General features: G+C 38.2%; 1 protein-coding gene across 1 annotated transcript in view; it reads right to left on the reverse strand.

Moving 5' to 3' along the window:
• The window catches only part of ADCY1 (adenylate cyclase 1), a 153201-nt gene that overhangs the window by 45704 nt on the left and 84839 nt on the right, over positions 1–22658 (reverse strand). Inside the window, exons 5-7 of the mRNA XM_086614699.1 lie at positions 12104–12231; positions 1607–1765; positions 32–173 (exon numbers count right to left, since the gene is read on the reverse strand). Coding sequence (XP_086470825.1) covers positions 32–173; positions 1607–1765; positions 12104–12231 — 429 coding nt within the window. The remainder of the gene's footprint in view (positions 1–31; positions 174–1606; positions 1766–12103; positions 12232–22658) is intronic.

Here is a 22658-nt window from a genome sequence, read left to right on the forward strand (position 1 = left end):
CACAGACTAAGCTAGAATTAGTGCACCTTACCTTCCTACGATGGGATGGCACAATAAAATACGTTTCAATATTATGCTTCTTCAAGAAACTATTCCTTTCATGACCATATCCCGGTTCTACCTCGTAGTCCCCGTTTAGGCACTCTAAGGTGGTCTTTGTAATGTGAACTTTCCTGGAGAGAAAAATTGGACATTGCTGTTTAAAAAGATCAGTTAGTTTCTACTGAAATACACTCCTTTGACCAAGAGGTCAAATTACATGCAAAACCCCATTTTTGATGTTAAAAAAAAATAATGTTTTGTTGTTTTGGCCAAATAGAATATAGAAATATTTCTATAACACGCATTTTCTGAACTTGAGCAGAGTGAACAGAAAGATAACTGTTGACTGTCCAAACACTTGCAGATTTGTTGAGTCATAGAGAGTGAAAGTCTACACATCATCTTCCACATTGTGTGGCTTTCTTAAGTGTTTACCTCACTGCCTGCTTGGAAAAACATCCTGCTGTTTGAAATTTGTGCCTTCACACTCCCAATCTCTTGTGCATAACGCAGAATTTTTTTTTTCTGTTCCCTTCACATCTCTGACATGTTTCATTTACTCACTCTGCTTTGTAGGCAGCTTTCTAATTCACCCTGTTTTGGCAGTACAGCCATCTTTGACACTATCCATGAATTTTCTTATCCTGAAAACTGTCTTCCAATTTTCTCCCGAAAGACTTCTTATATTTGAAATGTCTTCACAGAAGATATCTGAAAAGCTATTACTGCTTTCCTCTATTAAACATGATCAGATTTTTTTTTTCTGGAAAGACTTAAGAAATACACAAAATACACTGCCAAAATTGTCTAAGGCAGACATAGGTAACCTACAGAAATTCACTCATGATAACCATAAAAATTAAGATATTCGATTGTTCCCCTGTTGAGCAAATCTTCATTCTGTAAAAATACCACAGAGGATGTAGATCCCAGTCCAAATGCGAGTTGCACACAGCAGCACACCCACACACCTTTGTGAAAGTGCACTGTGTGCATTTAAATCGGGTCCAAGGCTGTCCAAGGAGTACTTAAAATTCTAGGACATGTCTCATGGGTTGGCTGCCGGTTTATGTGCTACCATATCGTTTGCACACACACCATCAATATTTGAGTGCATAAACAGTTGGGTTTTTTTCTATAGCACACTACTAGTGTTGGAAATCTTACCATGTAAAAGGAGGAAGGCACAACCACTCACCTGGCAGAGCTGTGGGTAAAAATTTCCTGGAATAACTAGAGGGATTTACTATTATAACACGAAATGGTGAAAGCCCAGCATTCCTACATTCCTAGCATTGCCTCATTCCTACTCTTTATATTTGGCAGCTTCTAATAAGAATTTCATTTGGAAATGTTTTGCTTCTAATCTAACCTATTACTAACATAAATACCAGGATCATTTAGAGAATTCCACAGGATAAATCACGTAATACATTGATTGCTCTTACTGAAGACAATCCTTCTTAGTGAAAGCAATTTCATTGCAAATGCGTCAAAGAAGGAAATAAATTCTTCACCCATGCAGGTTTCTGTTTCTTTTTCTATGGTTCTTTCTCAGACTCACCCAGGTAGTCCTCCAGCTTCCATTACATTAGCTAAAGTCACATCGTTTGACCAGACATCATATTGCCATTTTCGGAGACCCAGGACCCCACAAAGGACCCTGCCGGTATGCAATCCAACTCTCATGTTGAGATCAACCTCTGTGGCTTCTGCGACAGATCTGGAAGAGACAGCATCAGAATATTAGTCTTTAGCAATGGCATTGCTCTTGGTTTTCTGTTTCTCTCCTTCTCTCAAAGTTATCCTAGAGTTATATACATATATGACTGAATAGACAAGATCTTTTAAAAATCTCGAAGGATATATTCAGGTACCGTTCTTTTCCTTCACTAGTTTCAAAGTCCCAATTCTAATTAAAAAAGAAATAAATTGTTTGGTCATATTTTAATTACTGTTGAACCAAAATCTCAGTATTTCTAAATGTCTTGACCTATTACATTAAAATTTAATTTTCCAGGTTTCAAGGAAACCCAGAAAAGGTTAAAATTAAAAAAGGGACAATAAAACAAGAGTAGTAAATGGTTTTGCCATGAAACTTCTCTAAGACTACAACTTTTAGGTTCTGTTTGCCACTTTTGCAGTATTTGCTGTCACAGTCCTACAGAAACTTAGATATTTTACTGGGAGATAAACAAAGAAGTTTCTGGCTTTAGCTCAAATAACTCAGAGACAGCCAGCTTAACTCCTGCACTTTCCTGTTTGTCTTGTGTCTCACACATATTTACTTTTTTTGTCATAAATGTTTCTTTTTCCCAATGCATATTTATTTCAGCAGGATGACAAGGGACCACAACGTGATAGTTGGAATCAAAAGAAGATTTTTGAAACTATCTAACTAGGTTTAATTTTAACCTGACATGTAAGTAAGCAAATGTGTTTCAACTCTAACACTACTCCAGACTGCTTTTATCTCAGTATCAAAATGGGCTACCTGGCTGCTTCTTTTTACCAAAAGTCTCTGTTAATATTTCTCCTTATCCTAGCCTTGAGTTTACTGATTGTCAGATCTTCTCTAATTGTCTCCCCCCTCCCCCCCCCCCCGACCCCTTCACTCATATAAAGATTATATTTGATCCTATATGGGTTAACTGAATTTCATCATCAAGGAGTTTAATATTAACATTAAAAAAGATTGATCTTGTGAGTAAAATACAAACTTGAGTCACTCAAGACTTGCATTTAGTTTCTCTCCTCTTTTACCACAGCTCATTGTGCCTCAAACTAATTTTATCCTCTTTAATTCTCCATCTGTAATATCAAAATAATACTTCGTTTTCCTTAATCCTTTTGTTTACAGTGGCTTGATCTCAAGGTAATAGTGTAAAATATTTAATTTGTAATTAAAATACTATAAAATAATCTGGAAAAAAGGGCATGGTATGGATCCCAACACTTCCTCTCTGAGCAGCACAGAAGGTTAAAACAAGTTATTGTCTTGCTTATGTTGTTATGATTTAGATTTGTGATATTCTCTAAGTTTACCATTTAATTAAAATTCCACTTGAATGAAAACTTACTGAGTTAAAAATTAACTTTTTTTTTTTCTGAGTTTCTGACTGTCAGTCTTTTTGGATGATACTTATTAATATTTCATGATATTTTTTCAACTGATATTTTCACCCTATGCTACTGCTAGGAAACTGTTGCAACTACTAGTAATCACACTAGTTGTGCTGCATCTTTACATTTATGGTGTGCTCAGCTAAGAATCATTTCCTATGGTGAGACTGAAAGGGTACAGACTTATATTTAAACACTTTTAATTTTCTGTGAGGAAAGAGGTAGGTATGAAGTGGTACTAGTTGAGAAGGCAAATAGATCAGCAATGACTCCACTCAACTACGTTCCAATCGGTTCGATTACCCAGTTACAGGAGTACAGAACAAAGAAGATTATGAAACCGATAAATCAGTGCAAGAACAGCAGATGAAGATTGTTTATGAACACTAATATCTTTCCAAAGTTCCTGCAAGAGTGGGACAAAAACCACCTGTAAATTAAATCTAACCTTCAGAGATTTTCGTTGTGTAGCTGGAAAATGAGGAATTAATTGGCGAAGTCATTACTAAAAGCATTTTTAATTTCGGTGCCACAGTAAGGAAGGATTCTTCATTTCTGTGAATGCAGGACATGCTGTAACTCACACCCTGCACTGACTTGTGAACACTGAAAAAGAGCCTTGAAGCTAATAGTCTTACACGTTACATGCAGAGATAACACTGTGCATAAATCTTTGCAGCTTCTTCTGTTACAGAGACACCTGGCATTCCACAGTTAAGTGGCAGTCCAAAAAGAGATAATATTGGTGAATAAATGAAGCTGACTAATCAGTGTAAGACTTGATTTTCACTAGTTTTTTAAATTTAAATTTTCCAATGGTTTCACAGGAGATCTTAACTAAGGCTCATGCTATAATTCTCCCTTGATCTTCATTGACCATTACATTTTTTTAAAGTTATCATCCAGCTACACTGGATTTGGCAGAGAGGTCTTTAGGAGGACTTTTCAACTATTTCAGTAGAAGTCACTGTGTTTGTCTCTCGTATAATTGTACTTGTTTAAATACAATAACAGAAGGGCAGTATAGGTCAAGATGTGGGGTGAGCAGCACAAGATATCTGACCTCAGTTTAAGTAAGGAACTCTGTAGCCGTGAAGTGATGAAGTAAATACCGTGTCAGCCATCGCTAATGAGAGTAACATGGAGCTTTCTTTTGTCCCCATGGGGAATGTGGACATAGCACATTTTTCAGTCATATTTTATGCAACAGAACAGAAAGGCTTATGCACAGCTTTCTGAAAGATTAAATATTTCCTTGTTCTATTTCTATTCCCTGCAAGCCAACTTTCCTTCATTCAGTATCTGTTCCCAGTCAAGCCTCAAAAAATGACCCCAGGGAGTCCTGAAAGGATTTGAGTGTCACAGGGCTTGTTGTGTACACTGTCTGTTTGACAAAGCCTTGAGGAAATGAAAGGAGCTAATAATATAAGCCATCTAACGATAACCTTTGTGTCCTCACCTGTGCATGTGAATTGTGCCTTTAACAGACTGACCTTACACCAAGACCATACCCTGCAAGCCAAAGCCCTTCAGAATTACACCTTGCTTGCCTATGTTCTCCTGCGTAACTAATATCTGTGCGATTATTATCATTGGCAAACCTGCAAGGCTGTGAGTTTGTTGGCAAATGAATGTTAACTTTTTTTTCCATTTAAAACAGTATATAAAACCTCAGGTTAAATGTAAGTGGAAAGTCAGTGAAATTCAGACATCAATAAAGATCACTCGAGACCCTGACCTTGTTTTGTCCCAACTGGCTTGAAAGAGAGGAGGAAGTTTCATCTGCTTTTAGAAATTTGAATCAAGTAACAAAAAGTAAATTAACAGAAATGAGCAGAGAAATACAACATGGCTGATCATACTCCTTGTCAAAAAAACTGAACTGTATAATGTACCAATGAACCGTAAAGAAGAATATGAAAACACTTAATGTTTTGAACAAAAGTTTCCAGAAGTATTCACTTAGTAAAAAATCTAAATCAAGAACGCATTACTACATTTTCCCCAGAAACTACAGGGAGTTTCAGGGGTGCTTTCACCATTATTAAATTTGAGTAGGAAAAAAATCTCATGAAGAGTTCATTAAAACCTTTGAACTAACCTTGAAGACCTGTGTGCCCTTTATGCAGTTAATTTCCATGAGTATACTCCACTGAACTACCAAAAATGAGGAATGTTAAGTAATATATAAAGAATAGGCTTCAAATATAAAATCAGAGCAGTATCACAATCATATTCCTAAACAGTATCAACATTTCTGCACCAAAATATCAAAAAAGTGTCCAATGATGTATTTTAAATTATAAGTACATTTCTGAAAAATACCAGGACTTCACAAACAAGCCATCAATCGAAAAAAAAAAGTTTCTCAAATAAATTATTGATTATAATTATTCTCTCCTGGGTTCAGATAGAATGTACTCAAAAGTTTCCAAATGTTAACACAAAAGTAGTCCCAGAAACAAATGGAAATCAAAAAATATTTTCTTTTTAAACTAGAAGCATGCAGAGTCTGTGTAAGTGACTAATAAGAAAATCATCTACCCTGACAGCACAAGTATCTACAAAGCCTTTAAATCTTAGTTCTCTCCTTAGCTACAAATATTTCATGTGCTGCTACAAACCATCAAAGTCAGTTAGATTATCTGCAGAACAGCTCCAGACCTGTGCTGCATTTTAAGGAAAAAAAAAAAAGTTCTGTATCCTATTTCTTATAAGTTATTTAGGCCTTTTCTTTAAGTCCAAAACTATCTGCATAGAAATAGATGTTTCCAGGTTAAAGACATAGACAAGATTTTTGGTTCAGTTACATGTTTTTATACATGCATGGTTCTAAGATAAGGGTGCCCTTTAATTTTGCATTGTCTCCCTAAATATTTCTGTGTCGGTTCTATTTCAACATCATCAGGAATTGGTTAGTTCTTGGATGTTAATGACAAAGATGATCTGTCTGTGAACTGCTCTGCCAGGGAGGAGAGGCTGGAGGCCACGGTAGGTACCAAGGGTACCGAGTAACACCCATACTCGGGGCCTCCTTGCCCTCTCTCTGACTTGTCTTCCCACAAGGTGTGGGCCATGTTAGCTGTCCCAGGCAATTAAGTTTTGTTTTCTGAAAGCCTTTGCTATCCCATTTTGGCAGCTGTTTCTCCAGGTCAGATTCAGGTTTATTTGGCTTGTTGTTTTTTTCTTTTTGTGGTGTTTATCATTTTTTGTGAGGGTTTTTTTTAAAAAATATATTAACCATTACTGCATGGTTTCCCAGGACGTTGCTCACTTGGAGCATGGCAGCAGTGAGCTAGGGCAGTGAGCCTGGGCTGTGAAGGTCTAATGGCTTCAGCAGCCAAAAGGTTCACTTTGACAGAGGTACAAGTTGACTAAGCTTTCACCAATGGCGATGAAATCGGCTCATGGCAGACAGCTTTCTCCACTGCCGAAAATGCAGTTGCTGGTTCTCCCAGAATTCAAGGCCAACTCACTCCTGCCAGTCCAAACTTTTCCAGGCCCTAGACTTCTGGAGGACCAGGGGAAAAGTATCAACAGTGTTGACAGCAGAAGTTAGAGTTGATGTCTTCTTCCTCAGACAAAAGATCACACAGAAAAACTTGAAATTTCAGTAGGGCTTCCTCAAACTGGCTGCTGCAGTTCCTCTCCCTTCCCCAGTGCCTTTGGTCAGCCAGTGACCATACCCGTGGGAAGGAGACAATTCAAGCATCAGCCTCCAGAATGTCCCATGCAACCAAGCAGTAGTAACAACACAAAGTACAGGTAAAAAATAACTTACAACTTCCATCTGTGAGGTGTTACATGGATGACTAGTGGAGTCATCCATATGGGATAAACTCACTTATGTGACACAGAGAAAAGCTGATCTATCTCCTGATAGACCCTACTAGGGTGCCCAGATCTCAAGAAGCAAAGGTTCACAGGCACTTTCCTTCAGACCTCTTCAAACTCCACATGCAGTAAGAACATTCAATGCAGGGGTCAGACAAGATCTATTCTAAAGTATCCCTCCCCCTCCTCCCCTCATAATATGTGTAGGTTAACCTGAAGTAGTCAGACCAGCTGCTGTGATCTACAGATATGCTCCTACTATGCCATGCTAGTGCTAATGCAGACATAGCCAGTGATGCAGCCAGTGGTGCAATTCTCTCCAAGTGAGTACTGAAACAACATCCCAGGAAGACGCTAAAGGAAGTAGTATCGTAAAAATGTACCGTTTATGTGACAGCATGAATGATTACAAGATCCCATTACACTTTTGACAATTTTATTAATGTTAACTTCAGTATTCTGGCTTAGTCCCAAATCTAGTATTTATATCTTGCTCACTCAGATTCCCTCCTCATTTCCAATTGGAAACATTACAGTTTACTTCTTGCTCTGTGGCATTATTGAGTACATTTAAATAACTCCCTCATTTAATCACATTTCAATTCATAAGAGGTTACACTTCTGCAATGAGTCAAAGAATTGTTTAATATAATTCATATCAGTCGATGAAGTGCTCTGTAAGGAAAGACAAACTATTATTAAGGGTATAAATGTCACCTGTAAAGCTAGCTTAAACCAGAACTCTATCCAAGTTCCAGGGGAGAGAGGGAAGAGATTGGGAGGCTGGAAAAACTTTTCTACATAGCGATTAGCCAAAATATATTTATTTAGAAAGTAAAATACTGTAGTAAATAGTGTGGAACCTTTCACAGGCAAGCAATTTAAGTAAGGTGAAGAGTGTACTTGGCCTAACACACTGTCAAAACTGAGGTGAGGATGACATCTGCCATACTAGAGCAACATCGGCACTTAAAGGCACTAATGAACATGACCATTTAAATTATATTACCAACAAAAGTCTGACAGTTAAAACTCACCTGATGAGAGCAACATCGGTGGTATCAAACACTGAACTCCCACTTAAACACTGCCATGATGATTTACGTGACTGAAGAAGAATAAACACCTGGCCTATACTGAGGCACGGTCACAGAATTCATTGGCAACAGACATTCTTTTGGAATAGAAACAGATCATAACACTATCTGTTCTGTTGGGTTTTTTAAGGAAAAAAAAGGTCTTCCCATATTGATTCTGTTCTGACTGTAACTGTGCCCTTGAAAAAAATACTGTTTAGAAGGAAGATGAAATTGTGAAAATTTTAAGTGTTTTATAATGTCTTTGAAAATTACCCTGAAAATCTCCATCTAAATGTAAAGAGGCAACATTCTCAGAGGATACCCGCATGCAGCACCATATTCTAGGATACTTAAATAACAGTTACGCAGGAACTGTAGAGAATAGAAAGCATCAATTTATATTAAGTCATTACAACATTCAACTCAGTCAAATCACAGATTCATCACTAGCCACTAGAAGCTTCTATTCCTTGATTTCCTGGAAAAAGGACATCTTGGTGCTACATATCTCTGGAATAGGCACTTTTCACAGATCCATCAGCTGAATCCCAATTCAAGTGATTTTATTTATTTATTTATCCCAAGTAACGTGACAAACCTGTCACTAGAGGTGATGACTTCCAAGCACAAATTTACAGCGCCAAGACCTGATTTCTACAGTAAAGTGAATAGACTTTTAGAAGGACTAATGGCTGGCATCCAACTCTGGATGAAAGGGGGAGGTTTAAAACCCAAAGTGAATCCACATCTCATTGAACTGACAAACACCACTACCTAGTGATCATATCAACAGAAAATAAAATGTTGTATTCCAACTTTACCATCATAAGCCCTTCACTTCTTTTCATTTGCTCAACGCATTTTTCAAATAAACTAATCTGGGGATCCATCTTCTAACTTAGTCTCTGTGAAAGAGTGAAGAGTTTTTTCCTAATCTTCAGCAGAATCTATTTTTCTGTTTTGGAGCAATTCGTGCAGTTGCCTTAGCCACATATTTCTGTCACCAAAGAACCTTACCCAGAATCCAAGAATATCTGAACAGATGATGCTCCACTTGCAGTAAAAGAAAAAAATAGCACTGCTATCAAAGGCAATGGTACTTGGAATGCACCATCTTCCTGTTTCCTAACATAAGCAGAACAGGCACATTCATTTAACTAGGAGAAGAAATATGTGTTGAGCCTGGATCTTATAGTCCTTGCTCACATTACTAATTCCTCACTGAAAAAAAGAATTGAATTAACTACTTGTGCTTATGTACAAAGAGTGCAGAATAGGCCTCTAGCCATTCGACAACCCTAAATAAATCTAGCACTCTCTTGTAACCTTGCCTCTTCTCCATTTTGCCCTCTCATCATGCTCTGACCACTGACTACAAACTCTAAAGAATTCAAATTTATGAATACTTTAAAAAATAAAATGCTGAAATTGTCAGCTAGTTGTCTTCTACCACAGCATCTGACTAAACATGTCTAGATAACACATAACAGCCCATTCACTTAGAATCAAGGAGTTGCTGATGCTGGAAGGGGCCTCTGGAAATCATCTAGACCAACATCCCTGCTCAGAGCAGGGTCAGCTACAGAAGGTTGCCCAGGACTGTGTCCAGATGGGCTTTAAATCTCTCCAAGGACGCAAACTCCACAACCTTCTCGTGCAACCTCTCCGGTGTCTGACCACCTCCACAGTAAAAAACTTTTTTCTTATATTTACATGGAATTTCTTGTATTTCAGTTTGTGCCCGTTTCCTCTTGCTCTGACACTGGATACCACTGAGAAAAGTTTGGCTTTCTCCTCTTTACACTCTGCTATCAGGTGTTTCTATGCATTGATAAGATTCCCCCTGAGCTTTCTGTTCTCCAGGCTGAACAGTCCCAGTTCATTCCTCCCTTTTAATTCTACTCCTTTTTCAGGTTCACATTACTATGATAGCAGCCAAAAAATGACAACACAAAAAGGGAACATCTTTCATTTCTAATATTAGTAAAACTGAAACATTCAAAAAAGGAAAGTTCAGACAGTTATATCACTGCCTTATTTGTATACACAAAACACAGAACAACTAATGAATTAAAGATTAATGCTAGGTTTGAAAGAGGATGAGAGCATCAACTACTGCTTTTCAGGGATTAAAAAAAAAAAATACTTTGGAAAACGTGTACAAGGCCTGTATATCTAACCATGCTTCTGAAGGTCAAGGCACCCTTATAAATGGAGTATCCAAATACTACTAGAAGAATGCACACATACACAATTTGCAGACTTAGGATACTATTTTAGGATTTTATAGTATCATATACTATCATAGATTACAAAGTCTTTTATAAATCTTTACAATTTTTGCAAAGATTACAAACTTGCACTGAATGAGAGGGACAATATGGATTCATTTACCCAACCCTTCACATTCTGAGAGGTTTTATAAACAAACGTTATAATAAAAACACATGGATTGAGCTAGAAATGAGAATCAGCCTTCAATTGCTTTAAGTACTTCTCTCCTTTATTCTATGCTTTCAAGTCCTCTGGAAAGAAAGCTCAGTGAATCCAGCTTCAGAGAAAAGTTTAAGGTTGATATGAAACAACAAAAATGTGTGATAATGTCCTTGTTCCTCTAAGGCATTAGCAGGATTTGAACAACTAGGCATTACTTCCATAGAGATAAACCCAACTTTCTCGAGCAAAACTTACAGTGAACTGTGTCAGAGGATCACAATACATTCTTCTACAACACCGAGACTCTCTACAAATGAGCACAATTTGGTTTTTTGTAAAACAACTTTGTTGTGTGCATATATGTGCATAAACATCCTCACATACAAACAGAAGATATGAAATCGATGATGTGGCAAAAGCTTTATTAGAAACCAGAAAGGTGAGATGTTCCAAATAGAAATGCATAATTTGAATGCATAAGCCTTATGTTTGCTTATTCAATATTTTTTTAAATTTATTTAATAGTTTACTATTAATTTTGAAATTAAGATTACAACTGTAGCCTATTCATCTTCACAGAGAAGGCAGGTCTTCTCTGTGTACAATGCAAAGACTCAGAGATTAAGAGAAGAGAGTGAGAACCTTGAGTCAGCTCCATATTCCCAACATCCCGGCTGACAACAGAGAGGAAGAATAACTGGCTACTGGGAACAGTGGCTAAACGCTTTTCAATAGAGAACAGGCTAAGACTCCTGATTGTGACACACTTGTGCAAGCTCATTCCAAATGTAATAGCACTGTGCTGACCAGTATTTATTTATACACAGAATTAATATAAGTGTGCACTATCTCCTACAGTCTCCCTATAAAACACGCATGCACGCACACACACACACACACACAGATACAGTAGTGGAGAAATTTCCCATCTTTCTCCCTTCTGTCCTGTGTAATGAAATAGATCTTCAGCTCTTGCTAAAAGCTTATTCACGGTTCTCTCACATTCACATTTTTTGCCTTGGTAAAATAATGATCAATGCAGAGCTCTCAAGCATAAAAAAATTCTTCAGATCAGCAAAGTGAATTTCACATCATATTTCTGAAAAGCAGAATAAATTAAAGGTTTAAACATGACATACAGAAAGGGGAAATCAGCAAGCTATCATTTTGAGAACAAAAACACGTATACAACATGCATACATCAGGACTGGCTTTGAGTTTACATACTGGTGTGCAAAACGAGCATGTTTATCTCTGTAAAACAAGAAATCGAACTCCTTTCTTTGTGGCAAATGGCCATAGGAATATTTTGTTATTTCCCAGTATCTTCCTGTCCCCTAATCAGTACGAGTACGTGCCTCTACATGCTCATACTTGTCCACTTTTTCCTCACACCGATAAAGAGTGGAAAATCGATGTCCAGAATGACCCTTCCAAAAATCAGTATCCTGTGACCTGAACGCAACAGTGTGAATTGCTAGGTGGGCCCTGCTAGCAGACATTGCTGTTTTTCTGAGAACACACTCCCTGAATGTTGCACAGAAGTTGTTGTAGCATTCCTGTCCAGGTTTACCATGCACAGTACTTACGTGATGGTGTCAATCATATCCAGTCCCATTTCAACACAGCAATGGGCATGATCTGTTTTGGGCTGGGTCAATCCTGATACACAGTAGTAACAGTCCCCTAGGATTTTTATTCTTCTGCAGTGGTTTTCCTTTAATAAGAACAGAATGGGAAAAGTTTTACTATTCATATAAATAGTCCAATATTAACAGAAAAAAATTCTCTAATACTATGCAATCGTTCAGGGAACCCTTTTGTGGTCAAATGTAGTAATTCACAGTTCATGAAATCTGGATTCCCTGTACAGAACAGCTGACATACACATATTTGTTTATTTAATTTATTTATAAATACACACATACATACTGGAGATCAGCCCTGCGTTGTTCAACACACATAGGGTAACAATGCTTAAAACTATAGTTCTGAACAACTGTTATTCCCTTGCCCTCACATTAGGTCAGTACGAAATCAACATTTGCAATGAGACTTTATCTCTATGTGAATCCAAACCAAAGGACTGAAGCCAAACTATTGAATATCAGGAAATGTTTATATTCTGAGAAGCTTTTACTTCAAATCCAGTTCCAACTCACCAGGAAAAATGATGTATTTGTCTGTAAATGTACACACACTTGCGCATTGACAGTTCATAAATCACAATTTGTGATACAGCATGATCAGAAGATACAGGCAGTTTGCATTACCATAGAATTTATCTCCTGTTTGAATACAGTTTAATTTCTACAGCCAAAGAGACCTGGCTAAATTGCTCCCGTTCTGAAAAACCAATGATGGCACATGATGATTGTTACATTGTTCTGAGCAGAAAGTTTATTTCTAAACAGAGAGCACATAATAAAATGCCTTTAACAAAGCAGTGCCTTTAATTAATAAACTATGAGGAAATATGAAGAGATGATGGTATCCCTTGCAGCTAGACTGTGGCAACTCCTACCCATTTAGAGTATGGCACAGAAAAGTAAATAACTGATTAAATGAATCCAACTTACACAGCTGGGACTATGCCAGTAAGTGCCAGGCAAAATTAGCTCTTGTGAATACGATGAGAGAGGATTAACAAAGTGATTCCTCCCCCAGCAGTGTGCTATATAGACTCAATTTCAGTGGCATGGAAAGGGAAAGAAAAAAAAAAAAAGGAGTGGGGAGGCATTTAAAATTTATGAAAAAAAATAACTAATCATACTGATTCGGCTTCTCATATAGGCACATATTCTCACCCAGTCTCCTACCTACAAGAATCAAAGCCTTCCTGAGTTGACCACACTCTCCACATCATGACCCATATTCCAGCTCAGGAGCAATGGTTATGTCCACAGAGATCCCTTTGTCTCGGACATGTCATACACCAGCATTCAGGGCTTGTTATTACACACTCTTCCAGCTGCAGGCATTCCCACGCCTGTCTCCTTTATAAATGTTTCCGAGTATTGAATAAATATTATAAAATGAAAATTGCCTCCGCTCAGGCATGGAAGAAGGCATGCTAACACTGTTTGGGAAAATTGGTTTGTCTACCTCTTATTATAAATTAAGCAATAAATTCAGATCTTGACTCAAAGAAGGGAATTAGCTTTTTGCGTATGCTTAGCTAGTAGAAAAGGCTTTGCTAAGAGTGACTGCCTAACATTTCTTCAGCTGTACAGCAGGATTTTAAATAAAACACTATTTATCACTGCTATTATATATTTTAATACATATGAGCATAATTATTCTAGAAGCATTATCACCGAGCTCTTAAGAGTATTCCTGCAACCTATAGCCACAAAATGCCTCACCAATTTTACTTAGAGTTTTAATTGGATATTTTGAGATCCTTGGCTAGATGGTATTATACAAGTAAAATAATTATTGATGCACACAAAGTAATATGCAGACCTCAAAAATCTACCCTGACACAACACAGGCCTTCCAATTCAAGGTTTTTTGGACAGAAACTGCTATGTTTTTTTAATAGAAACCACTAATTTTTTAGTAGAAACCACTAAATTATACTGCCAAAATAAGCTATTTTTTTTAATTGTGGGCAAATCTTGAAGCACTAGAGGGTACTCAGTAGTTAAAGCTGGAACCTGCTTTCCAAAATAAATCCAGTTTTGGCTCACACCTTACAATTCTCTATAAAGCCCTTTTCATCTTCAAACTTGGTATGCACGATTTGTGGCCAAGCAATGACTGTTTGATACAGTTGAAAGTTATTCAGAAAAGCCATTTCAGTAATATGGAGTGGACAATATGTACGTGTCATCAATGGCGTTCCCTTCTCTTCAGTGTCTACCTCCAAAGGGCTTCATTTCTAATGACTTCATTTTCTTAGAGATCTTACCATGCTACAGAGCAGTACTGCACATTTTTTAACGGGATTACACAAAATTACTGTCAGAGGGGCAGAGCACGGACTCGCAGCCTGGTAGATAGTTTAAGAAAGAAAAAAAAAAACCACAAACAGAACAGAGCTTGATCCATTACCACTTTTTCAAGTCAGCTTATTACTTGTGCAGTAGAAAAATGCTCTACAGCATTCTCTGGAGAGACATTAATTTTGGTGGGAGACGTATTGCTAAATCACTTGCTGTTTTGAAACCCACCACTCTATTCCTTATCAGATGTTATCCCTCACTGGTCCTTGCTTATAATAATCAATAATATACAGTAATCTCTAGCAGAATCATTGGCTTTCTTTTCTCAACATGTGAGGCAGACTTCCAGGAAGAAGGAGAGGCAGTACAGCTTTGTCAGCGCAATCTTTTCAAGGATTGATATGCAAATGAACGAAACAAACCCTTTCCCTCTTTTCGTTTTGTTTCCTCAGCAACTTTCAAAGAAGCCCTTGACTCGGCAATATTTTTCCCGTTTGTGACAGTGATGAATCCAAGTGTGTTACAAATTCTAGTCACAGTTGATCCGAGCAATGTCTGTTTAGAAACAGCTGATAATTTGCTTTTATGCCCGTGATGAAAAGCCCCAGAGATTGCTAGCGCTGCATTCGCCAGGCAGCTTGCCCACCTGCGGTGCCTCGCGGAGAGCTTCCAAGCGGATCTGCAGAATTCCCTCTGGCACAACTGTCAGTCACTGGGTTTGTCAGCGGGAAGTGGAAGCCCAGCTCGGAAAGCAGAGGACACTTCAATGTTGCTGAGAGCTTTCTTTACGCTTTCAGAAAAGCACTTTATGAAGCAGCTCACGCTACCTATCTGTTAGGTAGAACGCGGGGGGAGGCCTCTGTTTCAAGATCCTTGCATTTTTGTTGTTGCTGTAGTACTTTATTAACTGTATGTTGCAGAAAGAGTGAAGCCTGCCAACCCAGGCTGCAAAACTGGAAATTTGGACCATTAACTCCATATTATTGTACAATACAAGTCAAATATTGTTTTTTTTTTTCTACTCAGAATAAGGGTTTTTTTTTTACAAAAAGGGAAAAGAGTTTACAGTTTGTAAAAAAAATACACATATTCCAAGAAAAAAGGTTGTCTCAAATAACAAAGTTTTAAGGTGCTTTCAGATCTCTCCCAGCAGAATACATAAGCAAACAGCCAGGTGGTCTCTTGAAACAGAGAGATCGTACTGGATAAATGCAAAGTCTTTTAGAGGAGGATCTTTCTCACATGTCAGATTAGAATAATTCTTATTGTCACTGCAAAGTGTTTTGGGATTTTTGGTTTGGTTTTGGTTTGGGGTTTTTTTTGGTAGTCTATACAAGTAAGTAATTGTTTGTTACCTTAATAGATCCAAAAGCCAGGGATGCCTCAGTATGTTACGTTTGTTTCTTGTAACACAGTCTGGTAGGAGAAGAGCCTCTTTAAAGCTTTTAATAATTTTAGAGGTGACAGATGTTAATGCAGGAATGAGTCTCTGCTCTGCACTTCTGTCACTGCAACAGTTCATATATTTCTACATACTCAACGTGTCATCATGGTATGTGAGCACCTACTAAAGTGAGCCAAAAAGGAAGGTCAGATAGGCTACAATTTTAAAAAGCAAGATTTTAAAAGCTAAACATTGAACTTCTCTCATAACTCCACTAACTGCAGTGGGATTACACCAAGGATGAGTCTGATGCTGTGTGACTAAATTACAATATATTTTATGCTTATATACATCCATTTCTTCTCTGCAAGTCTGCTAAAAACCTGATTTGCAGGTGTGCTCTTCAGACTTTTACTGTCCTACCCTCCTGGAATCACAACCTTTGAGTAGGATGGATTTTATTAATCCATAAATTAGAAAGACACTTTTTTACTGTTCCTACCAATAAAAACTGCATCAGCTAAGGTACATAAAAAGATTCTTTAACATATTCAGCCAATTTGGATTTAGTTATGCTGTGCAGAGTAAGAGAAAATATTAATAAGGCCTACAAAAAGATGCATAATCAGTGATTCCTGTTTCCCCTAACTCAGACCCTGCCAGACTTAGACTCTCCTAGAATGCTCATGGACATGAGCAGTAATAACATTTAGTTTTATTTAGACTAGAAAAAAGTGATCAAGAGTTCGGTCACTACCTACAAAGCTTAGTGATCGCAACACTAGAGTCTTTAAAAAAAAAAAAAAAGAGGAAAAGAGGAAAACCAAAACAACACATGGCCAGATTCAGATATTTAAGTGTTGGGGTAAAACTGGAGGAGAACTACTGAAGTACTGCATTCAGCTCTGGGGCCCCAACACAAGGACATGCCTGAAGGGGCCTACAGGAAAGCTGGAGAGGGGACTGTTTGCAAGGGCGTGTAGCGATAGGACAAGGGACAATGGATCTTAAACTGAAAGAGGTTAGATTTAGATCAGATCTAAGGTAGAAATTCTTCACCCTGAGGGTGATGAAACACTGGAACAGGTTGCCCAGAGAAGTTGTGGATCCCCCATCCCTGGAAGTGTTCAAGTTCAGGTTGGATGAGGCTTTGAGTAACCTGGTCTAGTGGAAGGTGTCCCTGCCCATGGCAGGGGGGTTGGAACTAGATGGTCTTTTAAGGTCCCTTCCAACCCTAACCATTCTATGATTCTGTGATTCTATTAGGCCTGGGCTTACACTGAGGGCTTTACTCTCTCAGAGGAAGGCTTTAGCATCCTCACAAAATCTCAGACTTCAGTATTTGTGACACCACCTGGTATTCCCCTGCACAGCTGCGAATTAGTACAAGAGCAGCACTGCGTGCAGTAGAGGAGTGGAAGGAGATGCGCTGGCAGCACAGGGAACAACTCTTGAGCTCAAAAACCCTTTATGCCTCCCCAATCCATTCACTACCTGAAACCGTTTGAATTTGTGTAGGAAAAAACCCATTGTTGTAATCCCTGAGAAAAACAGTTAGCTAAATGTTTTCTTCACATATTGAAGAGAAGTCTTCACCATCAAAGAAGCTTCACCAAAAAGAAACCATCAAAATGCAAATCTCTGATGGCTCAGTTTTCACTGAAAGTCACATTAATTCTGAGGGTATAGTGGTGAACAATGAGGGCTGAAGAAGGAATATACACTACTCTCCTGGCCCTGCCACTGCTGGCAAGAGTTTCGTCACTGGGGCCAGGCAGTGCCACAGAGGGACATGGGGACCCAACCCTACTGACATTCAATGAGTCAAAAGAAAGATCAGTGACTCTGAGTAAAGGACCCATCACAGAAGTAATTTTGTGTTTTACTTCCCTTCATACTTTTCCTCTTGTTTTCCTTCCATCTTGGTTTATCAGACATTTTCTTTTGGAAAGACCTACTCCAACAGCTTCTTCTGACCAGTGTGCTGTGCTCAGAGCTACGCTGTTTGTATCAGGTAGGCAAAGGGGATCAAATTTTCACTTCATATTAATCAGCACGGCATCATGGGTTTCAGGGGAACTACACTAATTTATACCAGCTGCCCCTCTAATCCTCAGAGACCCAAGCCATAATTCAATAATCCAGGCTAACCACATCACAGTAACAGTCTTTTCTTAGTTATTGCAGTATAAAATGACTATTGGGGAAAAAAAATGCAAAGTACCTCTAAAGCTCCCTAAAGACACAAAACAGCAATGAAATGCATTCCCTATTTATCTCTCTTCACAAACCTATAACTTCATTCTGCTTCCAAAGAGATCTTGAAAGAAGAGAAGATAGGGTTCACCATTATTACCATTGTTACCCGTTAATTTTCAATGTATTTAGCATGTGCAGCATATCTGTATGTGCATCTATAGCACTTTAACATGCTATTAATCTAAATAGAAAATTGCATTAGAAAGCTTTGAATCGCTCTCGCAGTTAACATATTTTTATATATTTTATAGGTCTGTATAGAGACACAAAAGAGACTTGCAGAAAGAATAGTGTTTTCTACTCTATCCTCTAAAGCTGGAATGACTTCTCTATTCAGTTTCATTAAATTTGTTCATTAGATTGGAACAGAAGTGGAAAAAAACTATATTTTGGCCATCATGTTGTATAAATATATGCATCCATACATAAATATGTCCACGTACAACATGCGCAGACACATAGTTCTGCGAATTTATCTATACCCTCTTGCATATATACACAACATACATGATAAACGCAAAATTTAATATTCATCCTCTGGACTACTGATATACTAACCAAAGTGGCTCAGCCTGAGAGTTATGGGCCAGACATCAGTTTCGATTCCCCTCTTTCAACAGATCTGGGTGTTGATACCTGTTCCCAGCATTTCTAGTCCACTCCTTCCTTTACACAGAGGTATAGTGAACACCTTACTGCTCCAAGTGCCTTTGGAAGGGCAGAGAACAGTATTCTGCTGTTAAGGAAATAGTGAAGGACAAGTCGCCCTCCTTCAGGATCGTAGAATAAAAGGCAGTGAATTGTATAGAGTCAGCTGGAAGGCTGTACATTGCAACTAAGCAATACCATATCAAGTTATTAATTTCAGTGCATGATGAGAGGGAGAGATCCTTTGTAAAAGATTAGTTTACATTTTTTATATTTACAGTTTCCTACTATGATTTTCCTTTATTTGATTTTCTTATAAAATTAAACAAAACATCAAAGATCTTTCTATTTTTTTCCCTCAGCTCTGTAACTGCATTTTGTGCATCAAAGAACTTTGGAGAAAAACAAAATCAAAAGCATTCCACGGGAAGGACAAGCCGGTGAAAGTCAGACTGCAGCAGCATTCACAAAAGATGCAGCTAGGCACAGAAAAAGATGAAGAAGTGGGTTTAGATTCACATGCAAAACACTTGTTAAAACCCTACTTCGAATCCCTCTTGAAAGGGCCTTCTTTTTGTACCCATGAAAAGTGAGCCTACTTAGGCTAACTTCTAACAGCTAAATCTGTGAAAATCACAGAATCATAGAATGATGTGGGTTGGAAGAGATCTTTAAAGATCATCTAGTTCCCACCCTCATGAGCAGAACCATCTTCCACTAGATCAGGTTGCTCAAAGTTCCATCCAATCTGAACTTGAACACTTTCAGGGATGGGTCACCCACAACTTCTCTGGGCAACCTGTTCCAGTGTCTCACCACTCTAATCATGAAGAATTTCTTCCTTATATCTCATCTATATCTACTCTCTTTCAGTTTAAAACCTTGCCCCTTGTCCTATCACTATAGACCCTGGTAAAAAGTCTCTTGATGACTTTCTTATAAGCCCCCTCTATATACTGAAAGGCCACAACAAGGTCTCTCTGAAGCCTTCTCTTCTCCAGGCTGAACAACCCCAACTCTCTCAGCCTGTCTTCATAGGAGAGGTGCTCCAGCCCTCTGATAATTTTTGCTACTCTCTTCTGGACCTACTTTAACAGTTCCATGTCCTTTTGGGCTGGGGGCACCTTAGCTGGATGCAGAGTTTACTCTTGCCATCTGCAAATTTCATTAATGACAAACACTAATTTCACTTATCATTTTGCTTTTTTTTTTTTTTCAGTAAAACAAAAAGATTTACCAATACAGTTTCTCTGTGTCGTATTCAGATCTATTTTACTAACTATGCTGAATGTGGGCCACAACATGTGAGACGTTATTAAAGCCAGCTTATCAGCTAAACTTCATAGTCAAATCCTGAGAGTAATGAAGTGACACGGAAATTACAACCAGCTCCATTACATTGCAGTGTGCCAATAGTGATAATGCACTTTTGAAAAAACTGTCCAGACCATTAGAAAATTTCATTGAATCCTGTCAGTTATTGCATGCACATTTTAACATTTCTTTTCACCCAGGTTTTGAACTGTGAGTTTAAAAATTGAAACAACTATTTTGATAACCTTTTAATGGAATAATGCCTGCAAATAGTAACTTTACCAATTTACACTAGTTCTCGCACATCTGCTAGTCTCAGCATAAAAAACCTAGACAATGAGGTAACTCAATACTCCACAGAGTTCAATTTAGCAGAGTAATGGAGACATACTCATAGTAATAACAGTCAGAATAGACTTAACAAGAACAGCTCTTACAGAGTGGCAGAAATAATGAAAAGGAAAACAAATGTGGTTACAGTACAGGAAAGACCACACAAGATGGCTTGATGAGGTATGATCGAGGAAAGCTGGCCACGTCCAGATAAGCGTATGTAAGCCTGGAATTTAGTAATGTATATGTGAAGCCATGACAAACTATCTACTATCATGAGAGCCATACCATGCCTGAAAAAATGTAGAATTATTCAGGATACTACAAAAGGAAGACATTTTGCTTCAAACGCTTTCCTTCAATTTTATTGGCAATTATATTGCTGAGCTGCAATAACCTACTTGTTCTTGGCCTACCTTTTCTGTGCATTCCCATTCTCACAATGAATTCCTTCTCTACTCGACATGGAGAGCAATTTACAAAACTAGAATGTTAAATTTTTACTCCTAGAGAGTGAGAATCTATTTAACAGTCATATACATTAATTTAATTGGAATGATAAAGGATTTTAGCAACAATATTTTACACAATCATCATGACTGATATGCATGCTTGTCTCCTTCCCAGCTTTCATTAAGTATCCTTTAAGATGCTGCCTTTTTATGAAGAGGAACATCCCAGGAGAAAGAGGCCTAAGACAAATACTATGAAATGTTGAAAAACTAAGCTGTAAATTTCAGGAAATGGGTATTTTCCCAGATTCTTCTGGGAACAATACAATAGAGAGGATTTAAAAAAACTGTCACGTTTGTGCACCAACAGAAGTATGATAATCAGTGATGCTCCAAACTAAAACGCACAGGAAATTTTCAAGACCCAATCAGTGGAAACAGCCATTCCCCTCCACTTCGCAGAATTGCTGAAAAATGACGGCATGAGAAGAACGAGTAAGAGCAAGACATTGTACACAACTAGCTATAAAGAAAACGATTTCCAGAAAAATTTCCATAGACTTCAAGGAGATAAAAAGGCTGGCATGAGAAGAGCAAAGCTGAGGACAGTGCCTCTGGACTCCAGCGCAGGAGGCATGGTCCCCTCGAGGCTGAGCAGAGGTCTTGAGGGCTGCTCCCCTGGTGCACTGCCACATCCCACATAATGATCTGCGCATGGGCAGAGGACTCCTGGTAGGATTGTGTATGCAGAGCACATCAGGCAGCTAAAATGCACACCTGGGTTATCAGTCAAACTGCCTCTACAACAACGAAGTGAAACAGGCACTTCTGGAGCACGAGACATCCCTCTTGGATGACACACACTGAACTCCAGAAATAGCTTTCTCTGTGCAAACTGCAGAAGGAGTCAAAACAATTAGTTGCAGTACAAACGCCCACACCTCAAGCATCCAAAGCTGATCAGAATAATCCAACACAGTTCTATACAAAGACACAAATCTCAGATCTGCAGAGTACAAACCAAGGAAGAATTTGATAATTTACCACAAGCATGCAAATCATGACAAGAGTTATGACAGAGAATTGGCATACCGAGCACAGTATCCTCTTACCTAAAAAGTACCGTAAGGAGGTTAGGCAAGATGTAACCCCTGTGGAACCTGCCTACTACCTACCTACACTACTTAAAGTGCGTGACATTGTGTTCATCCCTGGAAAACTGTTCCACAGACGCTTACTTTAGCTTCACACTATACACACATCATTAGTCTCTGCTCCTACAGAGTCGCAGGCATATTCATTAAGACCACTTTAAGAAAGCTTACTTCCTTAGGTCTCTCTAGAAGACTTCTCCAGATGGCTGCTCAGAACTAGACTCAAGCTTATGTGCATGATCTGCCTCAGTGAGATCCTGTGTCTGCACTGAATATCAAGGGAACTTGGGGAGACAAGTCTCCTTAAAATGAGCCTCTGTAAATCCCCCCTAGTGCACACTTATCAATTTCCACAAAGAGGGGTTACGTGCTGTAAGTTTGTATCTATGTTTTCCAGCACTAACTTTCCCATCTTAACCAGTCCACAAAACTTTGTTCATTTTATATGTTAAAAAGACATCATAATTATCTTCATATAAACTAAAAGCATTCTATAGATTCAATAGATTCAATTTCTTGAAGTGATTGCTTCTAGGAATAGCTAGTTCAAAGCACAGTAAGGGACTGACTGTTCTTGACACAGTTGAAGAAAAAAAACAACACAGAAGCTGATTAAAAACATTATTTACTGACCCTTTGCCTAAGGCTCAGCA

This window comes from Tauraco erythrolophus, chromosome 7, assembly GCF_009769465.1.
Source record: "Tauraco erythrolophus isolate bTauEry1 chromosome 7, bTauEry1.pri, whole genome shotgun sequence".
Taxonomy (NCBI): Eukaryota; Metazoa; Chordata; class Aves; order Musophagiformes; family Musophagidae; genus Tauraco; species Tauraco erythrolophus.